The sequence below is a fragment of the Vombatus ursinus genome, unplaced genomic scaffold (genome assembly GCF_900497805.2).
Source record: "Vombatus ursinus unplaced genomic scaffold, bare-nosed wombat genome assembly UNPS02014812.1, whole genome shotgun sequence".
Taxonomy (NCBI): domain Eukaryota; kingdom Metazoa; phylum Chordata; class Mammalia; order Diprotodontia; family Vombatidae; genus Vombatus; species Vombatus ursinus.
Genome location: NW_020954590.1, coordinates 20,683,220 through 20,706,750, shown reverse-complemented (window position 1 = coordinate 20,706,750; position 23,531 = coordinate 20,683,220). Strand labels below are relative to the sequence as shown.

Below are 23,531 nucleotides of genomic sequence, written 5' to 3'. Positions count from 1 at the left end.
GCCCTATTAGAATATATTTAAAATAAAAATATTTAAAGACAACTCACAGTTGATAGTTTAAAAAAAAATTCCCTTCTCAGCAACACATTAAATTAGTACCGAGCAGGAAAATATTTTGTCTCAATGGGTTATGTGAAACACAGTTTGGAAGCATTTTAGTTGTTTGGAGTTGAAAACTTAGCTAACTAGTAATCCATAACATGTTAAAACCACAGAAGAAATATGGGCTAAAAATTAGTGTATTGGGAATATGAGGCCTTCTCTGGATATTAACATGAACTCCTTGGCAAGTCATTTAAGCCACATTTAATTCAGAAATGTCAAGATTTTTTAAAGGTATTAACCATTCATAGTTCAATACATATATATGGATATATACACACATATATACATATTTGTATGTATGTGGATATGTGTGTGTATATATATGTATATATGCATATGTGTGTGTGTATAAAATAAAAAACAGAGACCTTAAAACATGAATATGTTTGTTTACCTCAATGCATTCCTATCTGGGATTTTTACTCATTTAGTTTACTTAATGCTACCCATATGCCCCAGTTTCTCTATCTCCAAGCTAGTTCAGATTATAAACACTAATAGTGTAAAGATTGTTTGTTTTACTCATTTGCGCAATAATGCTATTACACATGGGCACCGGCCAAATAAATTTAACAAATATTTATTAAACACTTCCTGGGTGGGACTTCAAAGCATCTCACTCAGAAGCACTCAAGTGAGGTAGTTGTAGAAAAGGGATGCTACATGACCAAAACATCCATATCCAGGAATTCAAGTTGCCTTGGAATAACCCCCCCCCAATCCACACCCAACACCAGTGGGTTAAATCAATGAGGTCAGTGGTATCTCTGTAGATTCAGAGCTAATGGGAAAATAGCTACTGGGAGTTGCCTACATCTATGGGGGTATAAGAGAAAGGGACAGCCAGTGAAAATGTCTCATTAGGAGAGTGAATGTCTTATGCAAGAAACATCTGGAGGGACCAGATTATGAAGTACTTTAAATGCCAAATAAGGGAGTATGTATTTGGTCCTGGGAGGGAATAGGAAGCCACTAGAGCTCATTGAGAAGGCAGAGGGAACAAGAGAGGTGAGGTGGTTGATGTGGTCAGACTTGGGCTTTAGAAAAAAAATCACCTCCACAGAGGAGAGGGGAGGGACTTGAGGCAGAAGATTACTAGGGTCCTCTTATGGATTAGATGCCACTTCTAAAGCAGGAGGGGATCCTCAAAGGTCCAGACATAACCACACAGAATTTGTTGAGATGTTATCCATCTTAATAGATTGCTTGGAAATTTCAGTGGCATTTCAGGGCACAGCCTAGAGAAAGGGTAGGGTGCAACAATAGCATGGCACTACCATTGACTTTGCACTGTTATTGTGGATTGCATTCTGGAAGCAAAACCACAGTTCTTGGCCCCTTAATTTAAGGAAAGGCCACAGATACCTAGGATGTATTAATTGAATTGCTATAGCTAGCACAGCCTGAAGAAGAAGAAAGAGGCCATTGTATGTCTTTTTTTTTTTTAATGAAGTTTTTTTCTCTTTGACAATTCATTTACATAAAACATTTTGAGCTCCTTGCTGAATACTTGGGATTATCCTTACCAAGTACTCTTATCATGTTTGCTCATTATTCTCATACTGGCATTAGTCCCATGACAATTTCTTGACCCATATTTGTAAATGTTTAACCAATTCTGTTAAAGATAAGCTATCATTCAGAGGAAGACATTTCCCAATGAGTTGTGACTTTGCAAATTAGACTGAATAAATCTTAAAGATGGATTAAGAACACTACTAATTTTCTTACCTGAAAGTAAATTTGTCAGTAAACTAAAAAGCTACTGAGATCTTGGGCTGCACAGAGATTCCAGGAATGGGAATATGAGAGACAATCCTACTGTACTCTGCCCTCTCTAGACCTCACCTAGAATGTGGTGTTCAGTTATGGGTGCCACATTTAAAGAAGGACATTGCTAAGTTCTGGAAAATGTCCAGAGGAGGGCAATGAGAATAGTGAAATGGCCTAGCATCCATGTCATAGGATCAGTTGAATGAACAAGGGTGTTTAGTCTGGAGGAGGCTAAGGGGCAGCATGATGGCTATCTCCAGGTATTGGAGTGGCTGATTTGGTGGGAAGGAATTGGACTATCAGACTTGCTCTGTTTGGCCCCAGACATAGAATTTAAGCTTACTGTTAGCTGTCCAAAAGTGGCATCTAAAGAAGCAGTGAATGTCCCCTCCTTGGAGATCTTCAAGAAAAGATTGAATGACCACTTACTTAAGAGGTATGTTATAGTAGTGATTCCTTTTGTGTGTGATTTAGAAAAGATGACCACTGAGGTCCTTTCCAACTCTAAAATTCTGTGATTCTTTGAATAACAAACAGCAAGGAGCCCAAATAGTTCATTCAGACAAGAATCTAGCACCTTATTGATTGAAAAAAAAAGTAATAGGAAATTGACTTTCTATAACTAGTTAAGTTAGCCTCTATTTCTTCGCTTCGTCTATATCCAGGTGAGCTAAATAAATTCAAAAGACAAAATCTGGCACAGCAGCAATGAATTTGCCATTATATCTCAAGTTTGAACACATCATAGCATGTAGTCAAATTAGAATTAATATCTGAACAATATTGGTATAACTACTAATAAGAACAGATGGTATCACCTGTAATCCAATCTGATCAGATTTGAAGGAGACAATCATTCTTTTTTGTTTTACCAATTCTCTGTCAGGGGCTCTGTCTACTAAAATAAAAATGTCCTTTACCTTGTAAAAGGAAGATTTTTCAAGCATTTCTCATAACAATCTCATTAGTTAAGGAGAAAAATTACAGTATCTTGATAAGTTTTCATGAGCAAATTCTATATAACTTTTCTCTACTAATTCTGAAAATACAAACAATTGCATGTTATTTGGATACTGTGAGGTCAAGTCTATGTAACTAAATAAAATAGAGATTGGGCAACCCTGGCATGAATTCAGACAACATAAATAATAAGAGTGAATAATTCGGGTCACAAAAAAAGCAAGAAATTCCAGTTTTGTTTAATTCTAGCTGCCAAAGTCGTTCTACCAAATGAGCAAGCATGTCCATGCTTTAATCTTCCCATAGGCAAAATGAGAAGCCTAATGCCCATCACCAACATCAACTGAGATAATTACCTATAAGGCAATTTAAGGTCTTTATACAAAAGTACTATTTGTTTTTAATGCACTTTGCTAAAATTCAAAATTTAGTACATATTCAATCTTACTTATGATGTGTTTATATTTATAATTGCTATGCTGTGAGAGTTAATGACATCTCATCTGGAAATTAGTATTTTAACTTTAATGATTTAGTTTCATTGTTGATTTAGCCCACCGTCCTTCCCTCCCTCCTTCTCCCACCCTGTCTCTTCAGCCATATTGCTTCTCAGGCTAAGAACCTGGACTTCTTATCAAACAGAAAAACACTGAAAGTGCTGAAACTAGGAAGAAGAAAGTTTTTGAAAAGGGAAGTACAAAAATTCACAATAAAAGTAGTATTGAGGAAAGAAAATTATTTCTGAAAACATATGCTTCCAGTGTCTGAGGTAGAGATGACTCTTTTATGTTTTGGGGGCATCTTATAAAGGAGCTGTTGGGTATTGTGAAAATTGAAGGACATGAATTATCCCACAAGTATTATTGAACTACAAATCTAGTGCTCTACACATGTTCCTAGAACCCAAAGTTAGAAGCCACAGGAGCCTTAGCGGTTTTCTTTTCCCAAAATTCATGGCTCTCTGGCTGTTCTTATAGGCTCATATTGACAGAATACCACTGTTGCTAATAGTCCAGAGGGGCAAGTTCTGCTTAGATTCATCCTTGCCAGTTTATTACTGCCAGAGCTGCGGTTAATCACTGCATGATTCCAGAGGGACAGAATTCATGAGGGTGATCCTACCTCTCCCATTTTAGCAGTAAAATAAGTACAAGGAGGGGAAGGGCAGCAGGATCATTATGCCAGTAAATATGGTATAAATATACACAAAGTTTGCTCTTAGGCCAAAGTACAATTGGATTATGTAAAAAAGGTGCCACCTCCATTTGCCATGTTTCTCTTCACAGAGCAGTCCAGTATAAATATAGCCTACTACCACAACTTGCCCAGAATAAAAATAGCTGAGAATGAAGTTACAACAAATGGCAGTGAGAGGGACTCATTGCCAAAGGACAGCTAACAGATGGGAAAAGATAGCTTTGAGGTAGATGTTAAAGGCTAGAGAAAAATGATAGTAGGTAGGACATCCTGGGTTCTTGCCACATAGTAAAATTTGTAAGTTGACGTAAAGTCCCAGAGCACCAGAAAGAGAAGAATGGAGATGTTAGTCGAGTTAGTAGCCAGAAGCTAAATAAATTGTTTATCTTTTTTAAGTTAAATTCGACAAACATTTAGTCAGCACCTACTATGTGCCAGGCACTGAGCTAGGTTCTAGGGATACAAAAGAGAAAAAAAGAAAAAAGAAAAGAAGACCAGGTCCTCAAGGAGTTTATATTCTGTTGAGGGGAGTTTCAAAAAATATAAACAGATAACGAAATGCAAAACAGTTTGACAATTGAGAGAAAATAAGAGAATTAGGAAAAGTTTCATGTGGGAGGTAGTACCTGAGTTGAGCCTCTAAGGAAGGAAGAAGGAGGAAAGGAGAGAGTGAATTTCAGGTATGCGTACAGCCTGTGTGAAGGTACTAAGGCAAATTGGGTTACAATGCATTCAAATGTTATCCTGATATCAAAAATCAAGAATACACATTTATTAGAGATGGCTTTGTTGTATTGGAAGAATCATTATCTATCAATAGCATTATATCTTAGTATATTAATTAATAGGGATGTGGGAGAGCAGTATAACAATCCATGGATTGGTGAAGTGCTTCATAGAATAATGTAGTTCTACCATAAAGCTTTTTTAAAATAAGGCTAGATTTTTGACAAATATTCCCAAAGAAACTTTGAGATTTTGGTCTAGAGTCTCAGTTAAACCATTTATTCCTGAAGGACTTTTTTCACCAAGGTTTTTTTTTTAGGTTTGTTTACAGGGGTAGGAAACCTGCAGTCTCGAGGCCACATGTGGTTCTCTAGCTCCTCAAGTTCGGCCCTTTGACTGAATCCATCTTTACAGAACAAATCCTCTAACCCTAACCCCTACTAGTATGTATCATCTTCAATAGGACCCAGCTTTACCAAAAAGGAATAATAGTTCAATCTTCTAAATTTCAGAAAACTGGGAATGCTAACTGTCTTTCTTTGGGGAATAGGAAGTGTCCAAACCTGTAGTTTCACCTGTTCAGGGAATTCTCAGTAGGGAAATCTCTTCTAACAAGGTAGATTGACAACTATTCTGCAATTTAAGAGTCTCAGGAAATTTCCTGGGACACAGAGAGGTTAAAACTTAGAGTAAGGAAGACCTCGGTCCAGATTCAGATGCTTACTAGATGGGCAACTCTGGGCAAGTCACTCAACCTCTGTCTGTCTCAGCTTTCTTACCTGTAAAATAAGGATAAGAATAGCACCTAACTTCCAAAGTTGTGAGGGATCAAATGAGACATTTGTAAGATATTTTACAAGCTTTAAAGTTCTATGTTAATGCTTGTTGTTCAGTCATTTCCATAGCGTCTGACTCTTCATGAACCCATTTGGGGTTTTCTTGGCAGAGATACTGGAATGGTTTGCCATTTCCTTCTATAGCTCCTTTTATAGATGAGGAAACTGAGGCAAACAGGGTTAAGTGACTTGCCCGGAGTCACACAGCTAGTAAATGTCTGAGGTCAGATTTGAACTCAGGTTTTCCTGACTCCAGGCCCAGCACTCTATCCACCATGCCACCTAGCTGCCCCAATGTAAATGCTAGCTAGCAATTATTAAATGTTAGCTTTTGAGTGACTTGCAGGGGTCACACAGACAGTATGTGTCAGATTTGGGAAATAACAAATTCCAAATAGCAATTACAATTTGTGAGCACATGAATTTTTATATAAAGTCTCACAAATATTCACCTTGACTAAAATCAAAAGAATTAGTATTTTACAAACATTTTTTGAATGACAAAAGGGACTTTATCACCTTGGACCTAGGATAACATCTGTGTAAAATAGCAGATAAGATTCTAAAGCAAATTTCTCAATCTTTAGTCAGTCCTCATTCATGCTTTCAAAATGTCACGGGAAATGTGCACTGCAGCATTAGACTTTGAAGTGTTAAATAAAAGTAGCTTGCTGTTCCTCAGAGGTCTGCTGAAATAAAAGGAAAAAGACAGTCCACAAATTAAGCAGTAGCTTCCAAGCTTTAGGAAGGCTTTTGGAAACCAGCTCATTACATTATACTTAACAAAATGAACAATAATGAAAAATAACTGTTTTGGTACTTCCAACACAAAAATCGTTTTTTTAACTTCAAGTTTACATGCTTCACATTCAAATGCAGCAGACAGCTGTGTCATGAATCTTATGGTGAGGGTGGCATATTGCTCCACTGTTGACTAGTGCCAACTCATTTGACCTCATTTAGTGATACCATATTAATTAATTGCCTCACTGCATTCATTTACTGGCATTTGGAGTGATTTCACTGTATAAGTTTCACTTTTGTTAGACTTTGATTTGAACTTTGTTTTTATTGGCAAAAAAATGAATTTATTTATGAAGAAGTTGTACTAGAAAATAATAATTCTGGCCATTTCTTCTCCCTCTCCCATGGAAAAACTACCATGAAAGGAGAGCTAATTATTATGAAAGGTAGTACTTATTCCTCTTACCCACAACTCAAAATACATCTACTATTTCTTTCAGCCTAACTCCTCAGAAAGTCTTCTGTGGGAATTTTTGCAAAATATTCTCATTTCTTCAAATCCTAGAATCAATCACAGGTGTAGAGGTGGAAAGGACCATCTGCTTCAATACCCTCAGATGAGCCAACTCAGACCCATGGAAGCTTTAACTTGCCCAGGGCCACTAAGGTGCTGAGTGGCAGAGCCACTCAAATTGGGTTTGAATCCAATGCTCTTTTCATAGTACCATGATGTCTCTCATTTGTTTTATTGACTCATGCCCTTCTCTCTCTTTTGGTTACTACTCTAAAGTACAGTCTACCACCCAGACTTTTTGACCAGTTCATTTATTGATAGAGAAAAAAAAAGTCTCTTTCATCTTCACCTTTTCCTTCTCACCCATGCTTCCAGGGAGGCTCTTTATTAGTTCTTTAGTCTTAACCAAGGCTAGTTGACAACCAAAGGACCAATAGAAATTGGACACTTTTTTTCTATCTTTAGGTAAGCATCTACTCAACTTTCAGCTATGAGGTAATGTATTAATGGCCCTGTTTAGCCTCTCATTTAGGAGTGGATCCTATAGTCTGCATGTGTTCATTATAATTTACCATATCAATATATTCTTCCTCCCCCCTTTCCTCTAAAAAGTGCATGCCTCCACCCAATATCAAATATATTTCATTGCTTTTTTGATCCTTTCTTGGCAGTGCCTCTGACTTTTGTTCTTTTCCTTTCTGATTCCATGGTCACTATCCTACTTGTGGCCCTTTGACATCCTGCCTAGATAAACTGTTTTAACAGCTTCCTCTCTCTTTGCCTCCAGCAGCCTGCATTGCCCATACTAATCTTCCTCAAACACCATTTTGATTCTTGTATGTTAAATAAACAATTGAATCCCACTCCCCATGCATAGGGATTTTCAATGGTTCCCCCCTCACTTCTAGGATAAAATGCATGGAAGAGCTAAGTCATTTTTCAGATATTTATTCTGCCAGGCAAGAACATTTTCTGCTCCTGTTGTGGTCTAGTCTCTGAAAAACATGAAAGAGTAACTTCAGATTTACTTTTATCAGTTGCTGACCATGGCAGCAAGATAGGTGGAAATTACAAAGGGAATAAAAAACACCTTTTTATTTCATCAGAAGAACCAGAAGAGGGGTGTGGCACAGGGAGGGGAAATATGTGAAAGGGAAACTACATAGGTAAATAATGGTGTTTACACTACAAATACAGCCATAGATTGGTCTTACAGAAAATCATCATAAATTAACATATGTCAAAGAAAGGGCAAGTAAAATCTTTAGCAATAAGAACTCTTGTACAGAAGAATTCTTAATGATGAAATGAGCAATTTTCTTAAAATCAAAGCAGAAATATCATCAAGGTATATGGCCAATCCTGGGTGTTTTGATGCAATACTGGCAGGTTAGATTTTTTTTTCCTAGACATGTTTTCCTCATGTTACTAAAGTCAATAAGCATTTTGTTAAGATTTTATTATAAGGCGTTGCACTGAGGCTTGAAGATACAGTATCTGCTCTGAAGGAACTTGCAATCTTGAGACAAAGTTACAGTCTCATAGTACCAACTATTACTTCTTTTTCCATTTCACATTCTACAGTAGTACTTGGGTAATAATGCATGCTACCTCCAGGTGACAGGTACCCCTTCAGTTAAGGGTCTCTGAACTTCATCACAGAAAGACTTTTCTCTGGCAGCTGCAAGAATAATAAATAACAGCAACAGTAACAATAATAATGGCTCGTTTATATAGTGCTTAAGATTTGCAAAGCACTTTATTCATCCTAACAACCACCCTGTGAGATTATTATTATTCCCCTTTTTTTAAAGGTAAGGAAACTGAAGCTGAGAAAAGTTAAATGAGTTACTTAAGCTTATATACCTTAACTGTGTAAAGTAGGATTTGAACCCCAGTCTTTCTACAGTTTACCTACTATGGATTTATTGGTCAAACTAGTTGTTATTCCAGTAGCTTTTGAATCCACAGTACCAGGTTCAGTATAATTCTGAGACTCTGCGTCCTAAAGTCCATTCTCCTATTCCTGTGTGTTAAGCCATAGAGGGGTGGCTAGAGATACTACAATATGGCTCAGTGAAGGCCTGCATGTCTTTTGCCCAGGGACCAACATAACCAAGTTCACAGAAGTTCATCAGCAAATTGGCCACAGAGTGATGAATTCTTTGGTCATAGCAGCTCATGAAGACTGTCCTCTAAGAAGGCTTAGAGAAATTGCAAACATTATGATGGAGGAAACGCCCACATCAAAGAAACCGTAGATTCTTGAAGTATTGAAATATCTGTATAACAGAGAAGCCCCCATAGGTTGGATTTAGTGGGCATGGTGGGAAGGGGAAGAATTGAGGGAACCAGCATTTATTACACACCTACTATGTGCCAAACACTATGCCAAGTGCTTTACAAATCTCATTTGATCTTCACAAGCCTGTGAGATAGGTGCTATTAATTATCCCAATTTTACAGTTAATGTAACTAAGACAGACAGAAGTTTAAGTGACTTGCCCAGGGTCATACAACCAATTAGTGTCTGAAGCTGGATTTGTATTCTTACATGGGGAACCAATCAGTTTAGGCAGTAATGAAAAGTATCAGTCAAACTGGTCATGGAAGGTTTTTTGGGATGTCCTGTATTCATAGCTCTACCTTGATTGACTTGATGTTGCTGGACAAACTGTTAAACCACTTTGTGTCTTTGCTTCCATGTCTCCTACCTCATTGGAAGATATTCTAAAACCTGGCAGAATCAAGATAGAGAATGTTAAGAATCTCAGAAATGAAAAATAATTTAGAAATTTTCAGAGATAATTTTGTGAATTTAGAAAACATGAAAAAAAACAATAATCATTTGATATTTGCAGTTAATGATGGCAGGGTTAGTTGTGATTTCAGCTCAAATCCATGGGAGTTCAAAAGAACTTTAAAATGACCACCTTTTTCCATCTTGAGGAGTGATAATCTTCTGTGACATTTCAAAGCTGCAATATACAGCCAAAAATTAATGTAAAAATATGTAAGCAATAGGGGAATGAAAACTGTAGAATTATAGAGCAGTCAGGGAAAAAAAAGTCCACAAAAAGAAAATGTGCATGAAGGTAGAGGATGCATAGGAAAATAATACTTTGAGACCAAAAAAAGAAAAAAAAACACTTTTGACATTAAAGAAAGAGAATTTTACTTGGCAGAAAGAACATGCATGTACCATAAAAGTAAGAGGATAATGATGAGTGAATTTTACAGCAGAATTGTTTTAAAAGTGTAATTAGTTAGGTAATTAAGTAATAGTGTGAAAGAAGAATGAATTTGGAGTCGAAGGAGTCATTCTATGCCTCTCTCTTTCCCACACTTCTTTTGATATGATATATATGGATGAATGAGCCTGAAGGGATATTGGAAGACATCTAATTCAATTCCTTCATTGTATATGTGTCTATGTTAAATAGAATTGTCTACAGCTTTTGCATTTAAATCTAGCAGGCTGCACAATCACAGTGTTTGTTCAAGTGATGACACCATGTCACAGCAAGATCCTGCATCATCAGAGAAAGATTTGCTTATATTGTGTGGCAGAGTATACTTTAAAAATTTTAGTAAGATTTGAATTAGGTTTGAAACAAAAAACAATTTTATGGCAAACTCAGTTAACTAGGTTTTTATAGCTAGATCAGCCAAATTGTAACCTTCAATGAGGGCATTGGAGAGGAGGAAGGGAATAAGCATTCATATAGTACCTCTTATGTATCAGGCACTGTACTCTAACAGCTTTACCTATATTACATAGTGTTTCACACTCTTAAAAAAAATCTGAAAGATAACAAACAAGAGAGTATTGAAATGCAAATGGTGGTTTGAAACAGCATGTTTCAAAGTATCTCTGAATTGAAGGGGTATATTAAATTTAAAAAAGAGCACTTAATCTTGAATGTGAACAATGGAGAAGAGTTGTAGGCTTGAAGAAAAAGGACCTTCTCAGTTTATATCAGTTTATTACCTGTATCTTTCAGGCAAGTCCCTCAATGAGGAAATGATCTCTAAATCTGTGAGACAATGAAACTACAGTGAATTTTGATTAGCGTTTATCTCTAATTAGATGTCACCTCACATTCATTAAAATGTTAGCAAGGGCATTCCTTATTCATTTACAAAACTAGAACTGCAAGATCATACATTATGCACAGTAGTAGCTGACATCAGGTAGTTTGCTATAGAATGAAAAGCTTCAGTGATTGGCTTGTGAGTTGGCATTTCAGCCACAAAATAATTATCCTCATACTTTCTAAAATTTCAATAATTTAGGAAAAACGTGAAGCATTTTAATTCTTAAATATAGAAAAACTGGCTCCCTGTGGCGTGACCTTACAGACCTTCAGAGATGACTATTTGATTCATCATTGCTAAGTAAGTAGGACATTAACTTTAAGAGATTTTCCACTAGTGGTGATGGATTTATATTGATCCATCCTGTTTTCCTGTTGGCCCCAGTTGTTACCAATAGCAACATTTGCAAGTTGACTGATTATAATTCTATCACACGGTCATGGATAGGAATAGAATAATGCCAATTCATTAATATCCAAGTTGAAAACTCACCTTAATTCACATGAACTACACATACCATAAGGTTAACCAATCCAGGGGAAATCCAAACATTCTGGGCACCAGTCTGTTATGATTTTACTGTGAACTGTTCAGGTCATAGTTTCCTTGTCCAGAGCTGCCAAGTGTGCAGTAACTGAATTTCAGTAAGTGAGCTAAAAAGAGATTTTCTACTCAGATTTTTTACTCAGATGTTTTCTACTCAGATTGAAAATAAGCAACATTTGAAGCACATACTTTTGTGCATCAATTTGCCTGCTTTCCTCATGTCCATGCAAATTTTAGCACACTTGATCTGTTTTCGAGTCCCGGTTGTTCTCTGCTTCATTGTCTACATTCTATTTGTTCACTTAGTAGATTGCTACAATTTACCATTAACTTTTTACCTCCCAGTTTTGTAAGACTTGCTCCCCAGAGCCTGAGATCCAGCCCCTAAGGCCTAAGCATCAGATCTCATGACATCTTTGTATCTGAACATCTGATCAAGTTGCCACCAACTTTGTCAGTCATATAAGAGCTGAGTCTTTTTCTCCTTCTTCCCCTGTTTAGCTATACAGGCAACAAAGAAAATCTCCTGGGAGAGGATATAAATATTGATGAGGAAGAAATCACTCTGACTAGGCTGGGTAGAGGCATCAGAATACAAAACCTATTCTGGGAGGGGATAACGTGAAGGCACTAGTTGTGGGTAAGCCACCATAAAGAAATTAGAAAGCACTGACAAGAAGGGTGAAGGAACGCAAAAGAGAATCTATATCTCAATAACTGCCTCAAATAAGGTTCGGCATAAATACTTAGAAATTCTCACATAAGGAATAAAAATTATGGATAGATTCCTTCTGGGTCATAGAATCAGAAAATTTCTGATGAGTTAGAAGGGATTTTAGTGGCCTTCTCATCCAACCCATACCTAAACAGGAATCCCTATTCCATCATACTTCTTTCATTCTTACTCTTTGACCTATCTGGTTTGATGCTGTTTATCTCCTAGTCTCGCCTTAGTTTTCATGTCACTACTCTCTCCTAGTTCTTATTTACCACCTGGGTGGCTTTGTATAGGTTACTTAAATTCTCTGAGCTTGTTTCCTCAGCCACAAAATCAGGAGATTGGACTAAATAATCTATAAGGTCTCATCCATCTCTAAATCAATGATTCTTCCACCTGACTGGTCATTTCTCTTCAGTCTCCTTTACTAGATCATCATCCCCTTTCTATGGGTGGACACCAGGTCTTTGGCTTGGGCAGACTTCTCTTCTTTCACTATTATTCTAACACCTCTCATGTTCTAACACCTATCATCTGCATTCAGATGCTTCCCAGACTTATATATCTATCTCTAGACTCTCTCCTGAACTCTTGTCAGGCATCACCAACTGTGATGGACATTTTGGACTTGGAAATTGGGAGTTTCCAACTGAATGTCTCATAGGTATTTCAAAATCAACATGTTTAAAACAAAACTTATTTTCCCACCACTCTTCCCAACTTCCTTATTTCTGTTGAGGGCACCACTACCCTTCTAATCATTTAGGTTCATGACCACAAAGTCTTCCTTCCACTTATTATACCTGTGCAATCAGTTGCCAACTTTTTTGTTCCTACCTCGACATCAATGTAAAATCGTTCTCAAGTCTCTCCTTTTATTTATACACACACAGCCACCATCACAGATAAGACTCTCATCATCTTTCTCATGGACTATGCAATAGTCTCCATCTCCACCTTCTCCAATCCATCTTCCATGTAGTTGCCAGATTGATTTTCCTAAGCACAAATCTGAGAATGTTACTTTCCCACTTAAGAAATTCCAGTGGCTTCCTCCTGCTGCAAGAAGTCTTTCCCAGTCATACTTATTCTTTTTGTTTCTCTTTTTCCCCCTAGGCAATTAGGGTTAAGTGACTTGCCCAGGGTCACACAGCTAGTAAGTGTCAAGTGTTCTGCTCTGAGACCAGATTTGAACTCAGGTCCTCCTGACTCCAAGGCTGGTGCTCTATCCACTGTGCCACCTAGCTGCCCCCTTATTTATTCTTAGTGCCTCCTCTCTAAAATTATCTCCAACTTACCCTGTATATAGCATGTTTATATGTAGCTGTTTGCGTGTTATCTCCCCATTACATTGTGTACATGAGAGGTGTAACTGGGGTTTTTTTGTTTGTTTAGTTTGGAGTTCTGTTGTCTTTCTTTTTATGCCTAGTACTTAACACAGTGCCTGACACATAGTAAGCTTATACTTGTCGACTGACCTAGGATAAAATGCAAACTACACTGTTTGGCATTTAAAGTCATTCATAATTTAAAAATCCTTCAAAGGCTAGCCTATCTTTCTTGACTGATTATCCACAATTCCCTCTTTATATACCAACCAAAAAACCTGACTTGCTGTCTTATCTCCATCTCTTTTACACAGGCTGTCTTTCATGCTTGGAACATACTTCCTCCATACTTCCCTTGTAAAAGCCTCAGGTTGCTTCAAAGTTTAATTCAAGTGTCACTTTCTACATCAGGCCTATCCAAATGCCTTAAGCTGTTAAGAACCCAGCCATGAGGAAATTATTTTGCATTTACTTTGTATTTATTTTCTGTATGTTGATCTGTGCACATGTTGTTTCTCCCAAATACAATATAGGTACCTTGAGGCAGAGGCAGTTTCATTTTTGAATAAAAATTGTATCCCCAGTGCCTACCATATTACTTGGTACATAGAAAGTTTTTTTAAAATGGTCTTTTAGTGGGTAATGAGTGGTCATCTAGCTTTTTTTTTTAATTAGGTAATTGGGGTTAAGTGACTTGCCCAGGGTCACACAGCTAGTAAGCATCAAGTGTTTGGTCTGAGGCCGGATTTGAACTCAGGTCCTCCTGACTTCAGGGCCGGTGCTCTAACCACTGCACCACCTAGCTGCACCTGTCATCTAGCTTTACCTAATGCCCTGTAGTAAAGAGTAACCCACTACCTTCCAAGGCAGTCCCTTCCACTTGGGTCAGATTCCATCTTCCCTTGCACAGAAATGTTGACAGCAAAAATAATCTTAAATTTTGACCAAGAAAGGACTAAAAAGCAGGCCCACAATCTCTCTTTGCATGCCCTATTCTTGTTTCACTTTCTTAACAGGACTAGAGAATGAAAATGGGGAGAATGTAAGGATTTGTTTGTTCAGACTGAATGAGTTAATAAGATGGCACCTTTGCTGACTCCTGACTTTTATGCCCTGCTTAGGACTGCACATGCAAGAGCTAAAGCTGATGCTGCTGACCAGGCTGCCCTGTCTGCCCGCCAAGAATGTGACATTGCAAGGGCTGTCGCAAGAGAGCTTTCACCAAATTTCTATCAACCAGGTAAAAGCCATTTGTTCTCCCTTCATGAAAGAAGTGTGGGAAACAGACATTGGCCTTTCAGTTTATTTGATTTCATTTTACTTTCCATAGAGAGTGTTCTTTGTTAAACTAAATATTCCTGCCTTTTGAATCCCGGCAATAACACAAAACAAGTGAGAGAGAACAGGAACAGAATTGTCTGAGTATTGACTTCGGGGATTTGAGATTTCTTTCCATTGTGGGGTTTTGTTTTTTGGGGTTTTTTTGTTTTTGCCTTGGCAATGAATAACCATCAAACTTTAGTACTAAGCAACTCAAACTGGTAAGGGACCAGAACCTAAAAGAAATTGGGATGGTTATGCTAATAAATTGAATTAAGAATTGAGACGATGGTGATGCCCCTCAAGTGCTTATAAATGTCTGTCAAAATGATATCAGTGAGTAATAATAATAATAATAATAGCAGCCAACATCTATATTGTGCTTTAAAACTTGAAAAGTGCTTTACAAATAGCATATCATTCAATCTTTACAACAATATTATCTTCACTTTACAGATGAGGAAACTGAGATAGTGAAAATGAATTACTTGCCCTAGCTATTATATGTCTGAAGTCACATGTGAACTTAAATCTTCCTGACTCATTCAATACTATATCTCTGTGAATGCTCTAGCTCTGTGGGAAAAGCCAGTAAAAATTGTGTACCTGATATATTTACTAATTTATTTGTAAGGCTGAACTACTTAACTGACTTTGTAGGAGAAGTATCATAGGTTTATCTATAGACAGCATTTCAGATGTCATAAAGCAATAGATTAAAATATGTAGCAGGATAAACCGTCTATTTCCCCAATGAAGAAATGTGTTTTCATCTCTATAGCACAGTTATCTTTTCATTTTTTTTCTATGTTGTATATAACAACCCCTCTAGCTTTTCCCATTTGTTTACATAAAGCTCCTTTGTGCAGTGTCATAAATTTTCAGTAGGTGTGTAGGTGAGAGGACACATTAAATCAGATTCTCCTAACTTTTAACATTTTAAGGGAGTTCAGAGAAAACCTTTTTAACAATGATACTTCACAAAGATTTTCTAAATTGATAGGTGTGAGTTTTATGCATTTTGAGTTGCCTGATAGGATTCATTATCAACTTCTCAAGTACCCAGTTCAATCTATTACAACTTCAATAGATGTTTGTGGTTGATCATGATGATTTTTTTTTTTACTCTGAACTTAAATACCAATAAAATAAGCTCTTCTACATGCATAGTAGAAGAAAAAAATAAAGCACATGAAGCTCTTAAGTTTCTTATAAGTTACTTTTCTTTTTAAATAAGCACAGCCTGTAGCTTTCAAATCTATCCTGTTTATTTGTACTTCTTTCTGCCTTATTTCTGTTTTTTCTTTTAATTTTTTAAAAGATTCCTCAATCACCCTCTTTTCTTTTTTTGTTTTGTCTCATATCTCATATCCCTATGAGAGTATAAATTTAGAATGCATTAAGACTTAGCCATTGAGGTTGAAAGAAGGAAGACAAACAAACCAGGGTAGAAATAATGGAAGGATCAAACCTAAAAATGGGAGGATTGGCCATTATAAAGATTAAATAGATAGGAGATGAATACTTCTGTGTGTTTTCTATTTGCCCAGAAACAAAATAGGAAATGGAGGACTGTGCTGTAGAAGACTAGACTTTGCTGAGAGAAATAGTGGTTAGGGTGAGGGGGCTGGATATGAAAGCTAAACTGTTAGTATACAATGACATTTTTTTCTAGTGTCTCCATTTCAGGATTCAACCAGTGATAAAGAGGTGTTGTTTTCGCCTGTATTCCTTGTTTTTTCCTTCTTGTGGAAAACATAGAACAGTCTGCTTATGAAATATCCCTCATAAGCTATGTTCATACATTTAAAATAAATCAACCCATTAATTCTTCTCCAGTACCAGAGTACACATTTCTTCATTGGGGAAATAGACGGTTTATCCTGCTACATATTTTAATCTATTGCTTTATGACATCTGAAATGCTGTCTATAGATAAACCTATGATACTTCTCCTACAAAGTCAGTTAAGTAGTTCAGCCTTACAAATAAATTAGTAAATATATCAGGTACACAATTTTTACTGGCTTTTCCCACAGAGCTAGAGCATTCACAGAGATATAGTATTGAATGAGTCAGGAAGATTTAAGTTCACATGTGACTTCAGACATATAATAGCTAGGGCAAGTAATTCATTTTCACTATCTCAGTTTCCTCATCTGTAAAGTGAAGATAATATTGTTGTAAAGATTGAATGATATGCTATTTGTAAAGCACTTTTCAAGTTTTAAAGCACAATATAGATGTTGGCTGCTATTATTATTATTATTACTCACACTACCTATCCCAGGATACCAAGTGGAACCTGGATCTTCTGAAGAAGTTTTACTTTCCCCAGTGACTCTTCTATTCCTTCCTTCCAGGATTGACTCACCAGAGGAACAGGCCACTGTAGAGAATCTCTTCAACCATGAAACAATGTATTGTTGCAAAACAGCCCTTGGTTTCTGCCACATTTCAAAGGAAACAAACTTACTATTGTCCCTTAATAGTAATTTACCATTTCTGTTTTTACAGTCTATTGGCGCATAGAGTCTCTATAGATTTCTACTAGGTGCTACTGAGAAGTAAATGATATGTAGAGTCATCTCAGTTTCCATGACTAGACTTTTAAAGGGCTTTTTAAAAGGCCCTTTATAGTGCAAAAAGTGTTGGAAAAAATATTGTGGGAAAATGTAATTCCACACTTTTCTTAGCTAAAAAAAAACACATGTAAGTAAACTGTCTTTCTTGTAATGAATACATCACAGAAGCATGAAATGACAACAGGGCTATTAAGAAAAGAAGTAAGGGTGGAGACCACAATCCCATTTGACCCACAGCCAACACTTCTTTCAAACCCACTATATAGTAGGCTTTTGGTTTGCTGAGGTATTATTGATGTCCCTGAGGGAATAGCTCATGCTTTCTACCCTTCATTTACGGCATGATCAAACAAGATAGGCATTTTCTAAAGGCCCTTTGGATAGTTATTTCTAAGTTACACTGCTTGAGCTGATTTCCATATTTCAGATGTAAAGGTCTGTTATTTCAAGCGAATATTATCTTTCATAGAAAAGTTGTTAACCCTGGGCAGAGAAAAGGAGGGACTTCACTCATAACTTATTTTATCCTTCACAGCTTTCAAAATTAGAATAACTAAATTCTTTATTTGTACTATTTTCTTTCATATATTTTATCTAAGCACATTTGTTTTACCCAGGTAAAAAAAACAGGATGATTGCATTTTGCTCTGGGAGAATAATTGTTGTATAATCACAAAGAACATCATAAAACACACCCAATCCTACGCCATTACAATGTGTCGGTTATTTGTTGCAAAGGCTGCCTGCATTTATATATTTTCAGTGATGATGGCAGTTTAAAGGGGAAAATTGAATTAATTCTGTTTCAGGAGAAGCCAAGGAAAGATATAGCCTATGCATACACACACATACACACATGTAGCACTTTCACTTTACTCATCCAGTACCCATACCATCAAACAGTTGACACATGCTGGCAAACTTACAAGCCTTGTCTGCTTATGAATTATATATTTTGACCTTGAGTCCAAAGCTGAGCATGACACAAAAAAAAAGAATGCCATGTCTCAGGATTGAAAATTTTGAAGTTTCCTATACTCAGGACTGAAATACTCAAATGATATGATCTCAAATGGATATCTCTTCAATGTGGGTGTTCCCTACAGTACAAATCACAGCCCATCCATTTTGGCCCATCATGTCACTCCCAATAATTTCACCATGGTACGGGGAGTGGGGATTGATGTGCTAAGGGTCTTTCTCTCTTTCTCTTGATTTCACAAGGATTCACACATTTACTCAGCAAACATTTATTTAATACCCACTGTGCCAGTCACCATGCTAGGCATGAGTGATACAAAGGCAGAAATGATAGAATGGGTGCCCTCAAGGAGCTAAATTCTACTGGAAGATACCAACAGAGTTTGCAGGTTGTCTATTGCTCAGTCTCACCATGTGACCAGCCTTTCTTTTTAAGCTGTCAAACATTCTTTGAAAATATCTTGGGCGTATGTACATGTACATACTTATAATTAGGTTTTTATAAACTTACCAATTGGGTATGTTTTGTAGTCTTTTCCACCTCTTAAATGTTATAAAGATGGCCCCAGATTCAGTTTTTTGAGACTGGTGTCTCAAAGACTTTTTATTAAAGAGGTTGAAGTGTGTCATTTCGATTCTCGCGAGAAGCAGGCACACCTCCTTGGAAGGAGAGAAAATGCACTTGGTAAAAGAAACCAGGGCAAGCTTTATAGTTAGATTGGTCCTAATCCTTGTGGGTTGCAATCTTCCTTGCATGCCCCACCCCAACATACATTATGTGCCTAGAATTGTGTTATCACTTCTCCCCCCCCATCCCTGGCCCAGAAGTTAGCCTGTCTGTGCTCATTTCTTATCTACTTATGCGGAAACTTAACTCTTTCATTTCTCACATAAAGGACTTGGGGCATCTTATAGGTTAAAGTGTAGTGTGAGGTATGACATTTTAAAGAATAAAACTGAACAGGGATTATCTAGAGGGTATTAGAAAAAAAATTGTATTTTCAGGGACCTGAATTGAACTTCTTGTTATAACAATCACACAGTGTAATTTGTTTTAAGTTTTCTTGCAGCTGAGGAAAAGAGGAAGCATCTTAGGTTACATACTTAAGTCCAGAGGTAGAATTGAGCAATGAATGACATGAGATCATAGACCTAGAGCAGGAAATGACCTCACGGTTCATGTTGTCCAACCCCCTCATTTTATAGATGGCCCAGAGATGTTTAGTGACTTACCCAAGGTGTCCCAGTTAATAAGAGGTGGAGCTTAGGATTTGAACTCTAGTACTGTGATCCCTAAGTTCAGCTTTCTTTTTCCAAAGGAAATATTATACCTTAAATGAAATGAAAGTATCAAATTTTCTATTCTGGCTTCTGTGTCAGAGGAGAGAAGGATAAATAGTAAATAAAAAGTAGAAGAAAATCATGTAAGAGACTTACATGGTTTTGGATTGTTGTAGATTAGAGGTTGAATCTGAGAAGGAGACATTTGGGAAATACTGAAGAAATTTTGAAGAACAATCTCCAGTCCCAGGAGTTGGTCCAAATTCTGCTTCCAAGTTGAAAACAAACAGGAGGACAATTAAGGGGAATAAGAGAGATTTAAGGAGAATGAAGAGAGACTAGGGAGTAGAACTTGAAGGTGTAGTCAAGAAGGATAAGCAGAAAGTAGTTGGGAAGGCAAGGTAAGGAAAGAAAGACAAGTAATGAGAGATTATGGTAAATTGAGTTGTTTGGTAGGTGGGAAGAATTGGTGAAAAGAGTGGGAGGTTGGTGCAAGGCTATAAAAAAAGGTTGAAATTGTGGAGACTAAGAAAAAGATGCTTAGTGAAGTTTTGTAAAAGTTTTAAATAGATGCTTGTAGTTAAGTTATAAACACCCACAAGTAATTTTTTTATTAATTTATTTTAATTTATCAACAATCACTTCCATAAGCTTTTGAGTTTTAAATTTTTCTCCCCCTCCCTCCCCAAGACAGCATGCAATCTGATATAGGCTATACATATACATTCCTATTAAACGTATTTTCAAATTAGTCATGTTGTAAGGAAGAATTAGAACCAATAGGAAGAACCACAAGAAAGAGAAAACAAAACAAAACAAGAAAAAATCGCAAATAGTATGCTTCAATATGCATTAAAACTTCATAGTTCTTTCTTTGGATGTGGATAGAACTTTCCATCATGAGACCTTTGGAGATGTCTTAGATCCTTGCATTGCTAAGAAGAGATAAATCTATCAACATTGGTCATTGCATAGCGTTGCTTTTAATGTGTACAACATTCTCCTGGTTCTGCTCACTTCACTCAGCATCAGTCCATACAAATCTTTCCAGGATTTTCTGAAGTCTACCTGCTCATCATTTCTTATAGCACAATAGTATTCCATTACATTCATATACCACAACTTGTTCAGCCATTCTCCAATTGATGGGCATTCCCTCACCACAAGTAATTTTTTAAAAAAAAGAGTAAAAATGTCACTCATTAAAGAGGGTAGGGAAAATCATGCAATGACTGGCATTAAGTGTGCAGTGCTTGTATTTCTGCCCCAGTTGTGTTATCTATATAACTGTTCCAAGTACAGGCTGATCTCCCTCATGGAGGAGATATGATTGCTGAGCCATTGTCAGTGATATTTAAAAGATTATGGAAAATGGAAGAGTACCACAAAATCAGAGAAAGGCAAGTATCCCATTTTTTTGAAAAAAAAAAAAAGAGTAAGGGAGAGCAGTCTACAAACTCTAAGCCCACAAGCTTGACTTCAATTCTCGGAAGATTTCATAAAAGATCATTGAAGAGTTAGAGAAGCTCTAGAAAGGGAAGAGTCTGTTACAAAGAACCAGCATGATGTCATCAAGAACAAGTCATGGGGCAGCTAGGTGGCTCAGTGGATAGAGCACCGGCCCTGAAATCAGGAGGACCTGAGTTCAAATCCGGCCTCAGACCAAACACTTGACACTTACTAGCTGTGTGACCCTGGGCAAGCCACTTAACCCCAGTTGCCTTCCATGCTAAACTAATAGTTGAGAGGAATCTTGGGATATGATAAATATGACACTATATCATCCTGATCAAGTCACTTAACCTCTTTCTACCTCTGTTTCTTTGACTGTAAAATACAAGAATTAAATGACATAATATTTGTAGATCGCTTTGCAAGCTTTAAAGTACTACATAAATGCTAGTTATTATTAAATTAAGTTTTAGCAAAGTGTTTGATAAAATGATAAAGATGTGGAATAGATCATAACACAGAAAGATTCATAACTAGATGATGCTAGGAATCCAAAAGATCTTGACAGCCTAGAATATTGGGCTGATCTAATACGATTTAATTCATCAGGAAAATCTTCTGCATATTTAAAAAAAAATTCAACTTTCCAAGTACAAGATGTGAGAAGCATGGTTAAATAGCAGTTATTTTGAAAAAGATCTAAGGATTTTAGTGGACTTACAATCTCAATGAGTGAGCAATGTAATATGGAAGCCAAAAAACCTGCATTTAGAGGCATATACCTTCCAGGAATATTGGGATGATGGTCCCACTGTAACTCTGTGTCATTTGAAGTATTGCATTCATTTCTGGGCATTGTAGCTTATTCCAATGATAAGCTGGAAAGTGTCCAGCAGGAGGCCATCAGAATGGTGAAAGGCCATAAGTCTTTAGTCTCAGGGAGGTCATAGTAATTATCTTCAGGTATTTGAAGAGTTGCCATGTGGAGGAAAGTTGAAGCTTGTTCTATCTGGTTGCAGAGGCCAGAATAAGGAGCAATGGGTAGAAGTAGAAAAGGGGCCTATTTAGGCTTGACAGCAGAAAAATAAATTTCCTGACAGTTATCCAAAAATAGAATAAGCGGCTTAAAGAGGTTGTAGATTTTCCCTTCCTGGAGGTTTTTAAGCAGAGGTTGGATGACCATTTCTTGGGTGTGTTCTAGTGGTGTTTCCTTTGGTGTATCAGTTGAACTGGTTGACTGCTAAGAATCCTTCCAAATCTCAAATACTCCAATAGCTGTCATCAGGTATGTCAAAAGCTGTCATATGGGAGAGGGATCAGACCTTGCTTTTCTTGAAGCGTTGGAAGGAACTGGCAGATTCAGACTTAATGTTTAAAAAAACATTCCTACTGATTCCAGATTAATAAAAGAGGAATGAGTTGCCTCCCACCCAAAAAAGTAGCAAGTCCCCCCTTATTGGCAGTTTTCAAGCAAAAGGATGCAGTATACCATCAAAAGAAATTATTTTTCCAATGTAGTGCAGTGGAAAGAACACTACCTTTGGAATCAGAGGATCTGGGTTCAAATTCTGCCTCGGAGACTTGCTACCTGTATGACTTTGCATGTCACTTCCCCTGTCCTGGCCCTCAGTTTTTTCATCTGCAAAATGAAGAAACAGTTCCTTCCGTGATCCTGTGATCCTATTATTCTAAACTTAATACCAATGCTTATTTAAGGGAGGACCTTTATTTCTAAAATATCCAGTTCACAGTCTTCGTTCTAGCCACGAAAACTTATTTTTTTCACTCCCATTAACCCCCATCCCCACCCCATTCAGCTGATTCTTTTCAGCCTCTAAACCATTACATGTCATTCCCCTAGATGCCTCCTGGAATGATGACCATCATCCCCCTCTGCCAAACATTTCTTGACTCTCCTTCCAGAACTCTTTCTCTAACTAAAATATATCCAGATTACTCTCATCTCCAAGCATGTCTTTAGTATTTATCCTTTTTGGCTTTTCATGAATGAAACACCCCTGTGGAGTTTTTAAAGGAAAAAAAATTTTTAAGAACTTGAATGTGGATAAGTTCTAAAATCATAACCAATCAAGTCTATTACAATATTGAGAAAGTGTCTTGACCCCTTATTACCATTTGCCAACAAAATAATTAGCTATTAACTAATGCTGAAAAGTGCCCTCTCAGGTGTTTTGGTTCTCTTAGCATTTTATAAAGCAGTACTATCTCATTGGGTATTTTGGGGTTTGAGGTTGTTGGGTTGTTTTTTTTCTTCATATTTTGTTGTAATCAGGGATTCCATTAGGCCAATCAGTGAATTAGAGAAATAATTCATAATGGAATATTTCTAAACATAGTAGCTTTTTT

The 23,531-nt window shown here is 36.9% G+C and overlaps 1 protein-coding gene across 5 annotated transcripts in view; it reads left to right on the top strand.

The window, feature by feature from the left end:
- The window catches only part of LOC114053738 (junctophilin-1), a 101,029-nt gene that overhangs the window by 51,413 nt on the left and 26,085 nt on the right, over positions 1–23,531 (top strand). For all 5 annotated transcript variants that reach the window (XM_027876875.1, XM_027876880.1, XM_027876876.1 and 2 more), the window contains exon 3: positions 14,667–14,785. In XM_027876875.1, the coding sequence (XP_027732676.1) occupies positions 14,667–14,785 (119 nt within the window). The remainder of the gene's footprint in view (positions 1–14,666; positions 14,786–23,531) is intronic.